Source organism: Cygnus atratus, chromosome 2 (genome assembly GCF_013377495.2).
Source record: "Cygnus atratus isolate AKBS03 ecotype Queensland, Australia chromosome 2, CAtr_DNAZoo_HiC_assembly, whole genome shotgun sequence".
NCBI lineage: Eukaryota > Metazoa > Chordata > Aves > Anseriformes > Anatidae > Cygnus > Cygnus atratus.
The window spans coordinates 24,828,527-24,839,099 of record NC_066363.1 but is presented as its reverse complement, the minus strand read 5'-3'; the positions used below and the strand labels follow the sequence as shown (position 1 = coordinate 24,839,099).

The 10,573-nt window shown below is 45.6% G+C and overlaps 1 protein-coding gene across 1 annotated transcript; it reads right to left on the bottom strand.

Moving 5' to 3' along the window:
* Positions 1-2,589: 2,589 nt before the first annotated feature.
* GATAD1 (GATA zinc finger domain containing 1) lies at positions 2,590-6,683 on the bottom strand. Its single transcript, XM_035545364.2, has 5 exons — positions 6,335-6,683; positions 6,126-6,251; positions 5,678-5,737; positions 3,604-3,787; positions 2,590-2,884 (listed from the first exon to the last, which is right to left on the bottom strand). The coding sequence occupies exons 1-5, from the start codon at positions 6,569-6,571 to the stop codon at positions 2,694-2,696; spliced, it is 798 nt and encodes a 265-aa protein (XP_035401257.1). The 5' UTR covers positions 6,572-6,683; the 3' UTR covers positions 2,590-2,693.
* Between the last annotated feature and the right edge of the window lie 3,890 nt (positions 6,684-10,573).

Sequence of the window (10,573 nt, the reverse complement as noted above, 5' to 3'; positions counted from 1 at the left end):
TGAGATGGTCTCACTGCAAGGCTTAGGGTCAGACATTAATTAATGAGTTATGTTGCATGTATTGCCAAAATTGCACCCAAATGAAAAGCTTATGGGGGCTGCAGAGAAAGGAGGAGGGAAAATATTTGAGGGGGGTCACGATGGTTACTGTGGATATCTTTTAAGAGTCGTTATTTTTAATTTCTGATGCTAGGTAAGTTGAAAAACCAGCATAATAGAAATCCGGACAAAGTGAGAGAAAGCAGAGGAAAAGTCAGGAGTGAGGTCGCTTTAGGATTAATTACTGCAACGTCCTGAACATGGGCACACATCTGAAATGTATGTAACAAGTTATATAAAAATTTGAGATTTGACTCTGTATTAGCAGAATACTGCTAGTTTTGGAAGACTTTGAGCTATTGACGACATCCCCTAAATTCAGTGCCTATTCCCTTAAGGCTGACTATTCTGAGGCTACAAGCTGAAACAAATAATATCTCATTCCTGTTGTCACAGTACCACTGTATTAAAAGTGTTCAGTATCTGAGAATTTCAAAATATATTTCATCGCAAATCAAACCTTTTCATGAAGTTAAAACAACTGTAATACAGCTTTTATAGACTTTCACACAATACACTAAAGTTGATTTGGGGCTTCTGAGTGCTGTAGTGTCCCAGTTTCAGTTAGGATAGAGTTAATTGTCTTCCTAGTAGCTGGTGTGGTGCTGTCCTAGATTTAGGATGAGAATAATGCTGGTAACACACTGATGTTTTAGTTGTTGCAGAGCAGTGCTTCTCATACCATCGTGCCAGCGAGGAGGCTGGGGTGCACCAGGAGCTGGGAGGGGACGCAGCCAGGACAGCTGCCCCAGGCTGGCCAAATGGATGTCCCACACCAGGTGGCATCATGCTGAATAACACAGCTGTGGGGCTGGCCAGGGGAGCTGCTGTTGCTTGGGGACTGGCTGGGCATCGCTTGGCTGGTGGTGAGCAATTGCATCATGCATCACTTGTTTTGTATATTCTTTTCGTTGCTGTTATTTTTTATTGTTTTTCTTTCTTACTAAGCTGTCCTTATTTAACCCCTGAGTTCTTGCACTTTTCCGTTCTCTCCCCCATCCCACTGTGGGGTGGGGAGAGAATGAACAAACAGCTGTGGGGTGCTTAGCTGCCTGCTGGATTAAATCACAACATAAGGTAACATCATATATTTAAATAAATAAATGTGAAAAGATTTATACGTGTAAATTTAAGGGCAGTTATGTCTCCGGTCCCTCACAGGCAGCAGGAACCAGTGACCACAGGGAATTCAGGCTACCTAAGCACACGTCGTAGTGTTTTGAGCTGACTGGTTTGTAAAATGATTAGTGGAGAAAATTTTGACGTTGGTATTTCAGTATTTGGTATTTTTCTGGTTCTACTATTTAAATATTTTAATTGGCGTACTCAGACTATCAATATATAAAGTAGTCTTCATTTCCCTTTCCTTAGTAAATGTTTAATTTGAATTCAGATTTTTTTTTCTTACTAATTCATTGCAAAGATAGAAAAAAACCCACAGAAATAATAATGATGTGAAACTCAAATCATACATAATGTTATCTTACTCAGGAAATGAAGATATATTTCTGCCATGAGGCCACCACGATGGCACATCCAAGTAACAGTTTTTAAATCTGCATCCAGCTCTCCAAGAAATGTATCCCCATAAAGTTTAACTGTGTTAAGCTTTGTTAAGCTACATAGGCCCCTGTGTTTTAGATTCAACTGAACAAAATTCCCTTAAGAGGTGACTGTTAAGAGTACAGCCATGTGGATGATAGGTTTCAGTCTGAAGAAAAATCAAAGTGGATCTCTCTAGTGCAATAGAAAATTGTTTCTGCATCACTGATCAAGTTTACACTTTCTAGTGTTCATTTGAATCGACCCTTATTTTATTTAAGGAATAACCAAAAATTGTAGAGTTAACTGAATAAACTTGGATGATGACAAGGCTGAGGGGAGGCCTCATGGCAGCCTGCAGCTCCCTCACGAGGGCAGCGGAGGGGCAGGCGCTGAGCTCTGCTCTCTGGGGACAGCGACAGGACCCGAGGGGACGGCATGGAGCTGGGACAGGGGAGGGTCAGGCTGGGTGTGAGGGAAAGGTTCTGCACCCAGAGGGTGGTCGGGCACAGGGACAGGCTCCCTAGGGAAGCAGTCACAGCACCGAGCCTGCAAGAGTTCAAGAAGCGTTTGGACAACGCTCTCAGACATATGGTTTAGTTTGGGGTGGTCCTGTGTGGAGCCAGGTGTTGGACTCAATGATCCTTCTGGGGCCCTTCCGACTCAGGATAGTCTGTGATTATATGAAACAAGTATGTAAAGTACTGGATGACTGAGAGTAAGTCTTGTAACTTATTTTCTGGGAAATCAGAAAGTAAGAACACTGAAGGCATCATTCAGAAGTCAATTAATATGCTCACCCAAGTAGCAGATAAGAAACTGGTTTTGTCCTAAAATGTGCAGTACTGACTAAAGAATAGAGCATGGAAATTACACATCGAATGGGAAAAAAAAAACTTACACTTTAAAGATGAGGTGTATTTTAAAATAAATAAATACCATAATCCATAAAGTAAACAGAACACTTTATAATTTTTTAAACTTCTCATACGGTATTTGTAGACCTGAGAATATACTGAAAATAACTGGTCCAAAATATTCCTTTAAAAAAGCTATAAATTATTGGTAACAGTTTCTTTAATGGAGATTGCAGGAGTAGGTCCCACATGAGTCCATATATATCCCTTCTCTGGTCTTGTAGGAACTGTAGGGAAGGGAGACGACCGAGATTTGAAGTATTCTGAAGGCGCATGACAAACAAATTCCAAATATTCCATCTTCCTTGGGAGATCTTCTTCTGGTCCTAGGAAAAAAATAATTTCCGGAGATAAAATTTAGAGGTATAGAATTGGAGAATTCTCAGTGACATAATATGTAACAACAGTCAACACCACTTACAGAACGTGCCATTTCAAAAAGTGACTGTGTAGTACCTGAGGCTACACTGCCAGCAAGAAGCCTCTTTATTTTTGCTTGATTTTTTTCCCTGTTTGAAGAATTCAGTTAGTTGAGTGAAATGCTTTAGTTATTATATTCTAAAAGGATGCTATTTGTTGCCTGCCCATCAAAAGGGCTGCACTCAATTTATTAGTATTTCACAGTTAGTTATGGGATGCCCTCTACGCCAGTGCTTGCACACTATGTACTTCACATATCCAAGATGAAGATCAGCTAATTCTGGTCACTTCAAAGGAAACAGCTCGGACTAGCATATTAAGTTTGTGCTGTAATAACTTCGATTCTATCTGTGGAGTAATAATATGATCCTTAAAGCTGCAAGACTCTAATTGTGCCTGTGAGCACAAATGATCAAATAATCCTGCTTACTGTAGTAGCGCTACTCACATACATAAGATAAATAAAAAAGGTCTTTCAAGTAGAGTAAATGCTTACAGGATTAGGGTCAAAATGTGAGAATTGCACAAATGACCATGACAAACTAAAATTTCACTTCAAAATTACAACTCTGCGTTAGTCTAGACACTTTTCAGTAGTTGTATAAAGTGAAAACTTAGAGATTACCTATGATATAGGATGCAGGGTCGAAACAGTCTTTGGGGCTGGCTTGCGTAGGAATGAGCCAGGTTAGCGCAGCGCTCTTCTCACAGTATTGGTCCTGAATAAACCCACGGATCTGAGCATAGTATGTTTTTCCATCCTGCTCATCAACCACTGAAATAACATCTCCGATTTGATAGTACACACCCTAGAAGACACACAAATGATAATCAAATCAATCTGACTTCAGAAGCTTCACTCTGATTCTTGAGTATCCTCAGTATCAAGACCTCACGCTGCCTCAAATTAACCCAGCTCTTGAGAGACAGCCTTAATTCAGCCACATGCAAAAGACGGGGCATAACCTGCAGTGCTCTCTTTCCTAAGCAGTCATCAGCACCACTTGTGCCCAATCACCCAACATTTAGGAGTCCGAGCTCAGTCCCGGAATTGCTGTGAGACTACACAGGCAATTCCACACGGTCTCTGTCAGCCAAATGTTGCAGAAACCACCTGGCCTCACCTGTCCCCAAATAAACAGCTCTCAGCTGCTCTACATCCCCCTTCCCACCACTGCTATGCCTCCTCTCTGCTGAGCAGCGATGGTCCCATTCTGTCAGAAGGAGGAGAGTGTGATGCCACCTTCGAGAAAAACTGCAGTAATTTCCCTGGGCGTGCACGCAAAGCAGCTTTCTGCATATGAAGCTCACCCACGCACATGCAAAGGAGTCCCAAAACATTGATACACCTCATGCTACTGTTAAGGCCAGACCTTTACATGGTGCTCTTTAATGTGCATGATGCTGCACAGCAAAGGCAACATCCCTTCATGCCATACCAGTGTCAACACAATGCACTATCAAGACTAGAGTAATGCACTACTGAGACTAGAATAGACCATCTCTGACTTGGAAGGGCCCCACAAGGATCAGAGTCCACCTCCCGGCTCCACACCGGACCACCCAAAAACCAAACCAAACTCTGAGAATATTGACCAAACACCACTTGAACTCTGTCACACTTGGTGCCCTGGAGAGCCTGTTCCAGTGCCCAACCACCCTTTTAGTGAAGAACCTTTTCCTAACATCCAACCTGAGTTTGCCAAGAATAATCCAAGGGGGCTTTTGTTTTAAAACAAACAAACAAACAAGAACAAAAACAAACAAAAATCTCCTCGACAATGCAACAAAGTATCAAAATAGAAATATTTAGGATAAAGATATCAGGTTAAATAAAAGTTTTGACGTAACTGTAAGGAATTTCTGACAAAAACAAAACTACACAATCAAAGACATCAATTCTCTTCTGCAGTAGTCAACTGTAAACAGAGATTCATCCGGGATGCGAGACATGAAGCATCAGGTCCCTAGAGAGTACAACCAAACTCAGACCACCACTTTTCCTCCGGCTATGCAGGCTCCCACTGGCTATCCTGACCTTTTTTTGGGCAAAACACATTTCGGTTTGTTTGTTCCACTGGGAAACAAAAACAAATTTCAGAACTTCAAAACTCTAACACCTTGGCCTCTCAAGCAAGAACGTGAGAAGAAAGCTAGCTTCTGTTTTCACTGGATTAGTCCACACATCTCATTCCCTGGGTGTCTGAGACTGCTCGCACACTGCTCTGAAGTGGGAGCCGGTTCAGATGCCAGGCCAGTGCCACCCATCTCCTTTCTGTGCAATATTCTACAGGCCTGAGGTAGGGAACATCACACAAACTTAATCCTATATATATATATATATGTATACATATACGCACACACACAGATACACACACAGAGCTCATGCTCATGATCTCAGCATGGTGAAAGTTAAAAGTTTAAAAGCCTTGACTGCAATAATTACTAAGGAAATCAGATGCATCTTTTTGTTTGGTGAAAATACTGAGCCAATGATGGCTATGTAAGCTCTTGTGGTAAACTGCCTTACAGGTCTCAGTGGCAGAGATGTGGCAGAGCACAAAACTACACACACTGCTAGGCAAGAAAGCACAGTTCTGTGACTATTTCCTTACTGCTTTCATTATTTGTGGTAACTTCTGAAACCAGAAATAGAAACAGCAAGATCCTTTTTGCAAACAAACCTGCACGAACCATACCTTGTAGAAGATTGACTCGGCTGTAATTATAGTGGATACAGACTCGGGAGCCTTGATGGGCTGGGGAAACAACACACAGACGTTAGACGAAGAGCGCTGAAACAAAGCAGCCACCTCAGGTAACTCCAGCGTGGGTTTTGAGAAGGCAACATACTGATGGTATCTTAGAAGATTTGAAGACAGGGGAAATCAGCTGCAGACGTTTCGGAGCATTTGTACTTTGCAAATGGAAACAAGGCGGGCAATTTTTAGGGAAGAAGCGAGGGTTAAAGGCCCTCACCCGTGGCCACCAGCTCCTGCCCACAGAGGGGCCTCCCCTCCAGCAGCCACCCAAACGGGACGGCCCTTTGGTGCTGCTGGGGGCCAACCCGCGACCCCAACCAGACCCCAACCGCGTCCCGCCCGGGAGAAGCGGATCGCCCCCCCCGCCCCCCGCACCAACCCTTACATTTTTTAACTTAAAAATGTGCCTCCTCCCCTTGCCTTTCGTGGAAACCTTCTTCTCGGCGGCGGGCGCGGACTTGTACTTGGTGTTCCTCAGCCGGGCGGAGCGCCGGTGAATCTCCTGCTTGCTCTGCGGGGAGGGACACCACCGGCTGAAGGCACCCGAGGGCCGCCGCCCCCCCCGCCGCAGCCGCCCCTCCCGGCCGCCCTCACCTGCTTCCCCCCGCTACCACCACCACCGCCGCCCCCGCCGCCGCCGCCGCCGCCTCCCCCCCCGCCGCCGTTGCTGTGCTGGGCGGCGGCCGAGGTGGTGGCGAAGGCGGCGGGCCCCGGCGGGGCGGAGCGCGCCGTGCAGTTGTTGCACAGGATCTCGCCCTGGCCGCCCTTCTTCCACATGGAGGAGGACGTGCTGCGGCACACGCTGCACGTGGGCTTCAGCCCCAGCGGCATCCTGCGGCCGGCGGCGGGGCCCGCGGCCCCTCGCAGCGGTGGTGAAGGGAACCGGGGAGCGCCGCCGCACCGCCGGGCCCGGCGCCGGCCCCTTCCCGCTGCCGGCGGATGTCGCTGCGGAGAGGCGAGGGGCGGCGGCAGGAGCGGGGCACCGGGCCCGGGGCCTGCCCTCTGCTGGCGGACGGGCCCCGACGCCCGCCCGCTGCCGCCGGGGGGCGGCCTGGCACGGCACGGCCCCGCCGCGGGGTTGGGGCCTCGGCGTGACCGGGCGGGAGCCGGGGGAAGCGGCTCCGTGTGTGTGTGTTTTGAAAGCCGTTTTCCTCAGAATCACAGAATCATTAAATTTCGAATAGACTTCCAAGATCATCTGGTCCAACCATCCCCCTACCACCAATATTACCACTAAACCATGTCCCATGTCCCTAAGCACCACATCCAATCTTGAACGCCCCTAGGGACGGTGATGCCACCACCTCCCTGGGCAACCTGTCCCAATGCCTGACTGCTCTTGCTGAGGGGAAATGTCTCCTCATTTCCAACCTGAACCTCCCCTGGCACAACTTGAGGCCATTCCCTCTAGTCTTATCACTAGTTACCTGTGAGAAGAGGCCAACCCCCAGCTCCCCACAGCTTCCTTTCAGGCAGTTGTAGAGAGCAATGAGGTCTCCCCTGAGCCTCCTCTTCTCCAGACCAAACAACCCCAGTTCCCTCAGCTGCTCCTCATAAGAAACATCAAGGCTTTCTGGGGAAAGAGCGACTGCAGAGCTGATCATCCGTGTATGTCGGCTTCCATCTGCCTTCAGCCCACTGCCACACGGACCCTCAGACATGCACCAGATAATTTCCAAAGGGAACAAGTTGGTGTCTTCATGATGCTGTGGCAGCTACATGCAGGAAGCCTGTTCCTCGATGGTTCCTCACTGAGGCAACTCACCTGGCCCAAACCATCTGGTACGGGTGATAAGCCTGATAAGAACAAAAAATGCTACACACAATTGAAGATTTGCAGGCTCTTGGTGTCCATGCCTAGCCTTCATGCTTCATAGTTAGGTTCCATTTAAAGCTTCTTTGTTGCAAATTCAGTTGTTTTCTTTTCTCTCATTCTCAGTGGACATGAATAAATCTTCTGTAACTTTAGAGGAATAGAGGAAAATAGAGGAAAATCATCCTGTTAAAATCAAATCATTCTTTTATGTAAAATAGAGGCTATTTCATCCAACAGTATTGTAGTAACAATTGCATAATTAATAAACATAATTTACAGGGATCTTCTTGTCAATGCCCTGTGTGCATGCAGTGAGCATGGGGTGGCTGGGGCACTCGGTTCCCCTTGTCACTGTCCCTGCGGCCTGCCTGGGCTGGCTCTGGCTCCGCGGCAGCTCTGCTTAACCACTTGCACTCCTCTCTTGCACACCAGTTTTGACTTTCTTGTCTCCAGGGCCTAAATCTGTTCCCTGTTTTGATTTAAATTCTATTTTATCTTCATCTCTTTTCAAGCCACCCACAGTCCTTGGGGTTGTTTTTTTAAAGCTGCTTCTGTACTCCATCCCTTTGTAGTTTTATGTGATCTCACAGAGACCCTTGAACTGTTCCCCTCACTTTTCTAGCAGCTCCTGTCTGCCTGCCTTCCCAGCTGCCTGCCTCAGATGCCCTCCAGCACTGGGGCTCTCTATCCCAGAGCTGTTACCTTGCTGGAGCATCACCTGGCTGTGTAGGAACAGGGTAGAATGATGTCCATTTCCATTTTCTGTCCTAGGTAAACACCTAATCCTTTGCAAAGGCTATTATTCTGTGAATTTGGTAAGTTACAGTTGTCTTTTATGTATGTATTTATTTATTTTTAATGTAGGCAGTAGCTGAAATGTTCTGATTTGAGATTTGCTGCATACCCAGCAGGTGCAGGGCTCTAGGGGGGAAGGGGACCCAGGACTTCTTAAAAGTACCCGTCCCTAGGTTTCTCTCACTAGGATTTCAAGTTTGACAGTTTTGAGTATCCTCATTTGTTTCCAGATTCCCAATAGAACTAGGACAGAACTAGATTCTCTCTGAAGCAGAAGCAGGTTCTAAGGCAATCATTAGGTTGTGGCCTGTAAGTTTTAAGTGCCTGATTTAGTTGAAGGATCTTGCAGCATGTAAACTCAGCTAAAGTTGGGGATTAAAACAATTTTCTTTAATTAATGAATATTTCCACTTTATTTTACTTTATTTTAGCCTCAGTGAAAGAAAGGAGCACTCCTGGCTAAACTCTTCGGAGTCATCAGAACCCATCCCTGCCCTGAAGGACTTCCTATGTAAATAGAGAGGTCAAAGAATTGGAGAAAACAAAACGTTGGCTCCACCTGGGGAAAGGGAGTGTCAACATTAGCAATGCACTGACAGCCACTGCAGAATCATTTCTTCTTGGGAGCTTTCAGGCAGCGTGGCTATTAGAAGGAATGCATATCCACACATGCTCTGTGCATCTCCTGCTTAAGTAGTTTAATTGTTCTGCTGTAATTTGATGGCATTGCTTCCTCTTCGGTTCCTACTGCTATCCTGTGTCTGCTGGCTCATATCTGAAGAGTCCTTTGTTACAGTTTTCCATGTCATTCTTCCACAGCCAGCTGCAGAGGATGCACCTGGAGGGCTTCTCTAGAAAGTTTTGTGCAGCAGCTGCATGTAATTTGTTATGAATCTGACTGACTGGTGTAGTTTGCATCTCCACCTGGTCCTGTACTCAGGTTCTGTGCTTGTTAGCTCTCTTGTGAGAAGAGCACGGTTTATTCTCATAGTTCCCATAGCTAAAAAGGATGCTATTCTTTGAATGTGTTGGACAATTAATACTCACATGAATAGCATGCATATATATTTGCAACTTCTAGGTCTTAATTCTTCATTCAACTGTGTGGTAAAACCAAGAACCCCAAATTTTCTGAGGTCTTTGGACTTTTGTCCCATAGGACACGGTGAGGTGAAGCGATGGCAGAGATAACACAATCACAGGGACTTTGCTCTTGAAAGGCATCTTAAATCTGTCTCTCAAACTACTTTATTTCTTTTCTAAAATGCTGCAGTGACACAAGAACAGCAAAAACACTAACAAGTTTGTGTTTCTGTGCAGGTAGGTACTGCTGATACCAGTGACTAGGGAAGTTCATTTTCTTAATGCATGTTTTTGTTACAGAATATTTTCACGTCTCCATTTTAAGCCAGTATGACAGCTGCAGGTCAACACTGACTTCTAAAGGCACAAATGCACATTCCCACTGTGCTTGTAAATCATCTTAGCTATGTAAACTTTCTCTTTATTTGATTAGTGAAAATATATAAAGGCGACCTACCGGTTGGATAATACACTCATACCAAGTGTAAAGCAAATTCAGTTGTTTACCATTGCCAGTATATTACTGCTTTACACTTAGATTCCAAAAACAAGATAGCTGTTTGTCCTGTTTAGTCAGCTGCGCTGAACGGGTTACTTGGGTTTATCACTGTATGTGTTTTTTGATGAGCTTCTCTGGGGCAGGCAACCCCTCTACCTACCTCCTGGCATACCCTCAGCTGCACTTTTTTGTCACTCTGCTACACTGACCAGGGCTGCAGTTTTGAATCCTGCCCTTGCAATTTCCCCATGAAAAGTTTTCAGAGTATGGACAGAATAAAAGCCAATTCCAGAGCTAAATCAAAGGTTGCAAATGCCCGGTCTTTCAGTGTTCTGCCACCTAAGCTGCCAATGTGAATGTCCAAAATCGCTTGATGCAGCTGTGCACTATCTCTAATTTAAACCTCCATATATCTGTACAACACAGAATACAAAGAGAAACTCATGTTACAATCCAAAATAGTCTCCTGATAAAGGCCGTGTTCTAGATGGGGAAAACCTGGCTTTGAGACCCTAAGTAAAATACCTTCTGATTGAGAACTCAGGGTCCCAAACATGAGTTTCCAACTTCTTGATGGGTGCCTTAATTAGCAGGCTGTTGGAGTGATGTGCGTGCATGCCTTGCAGTCGCACACTGCGTG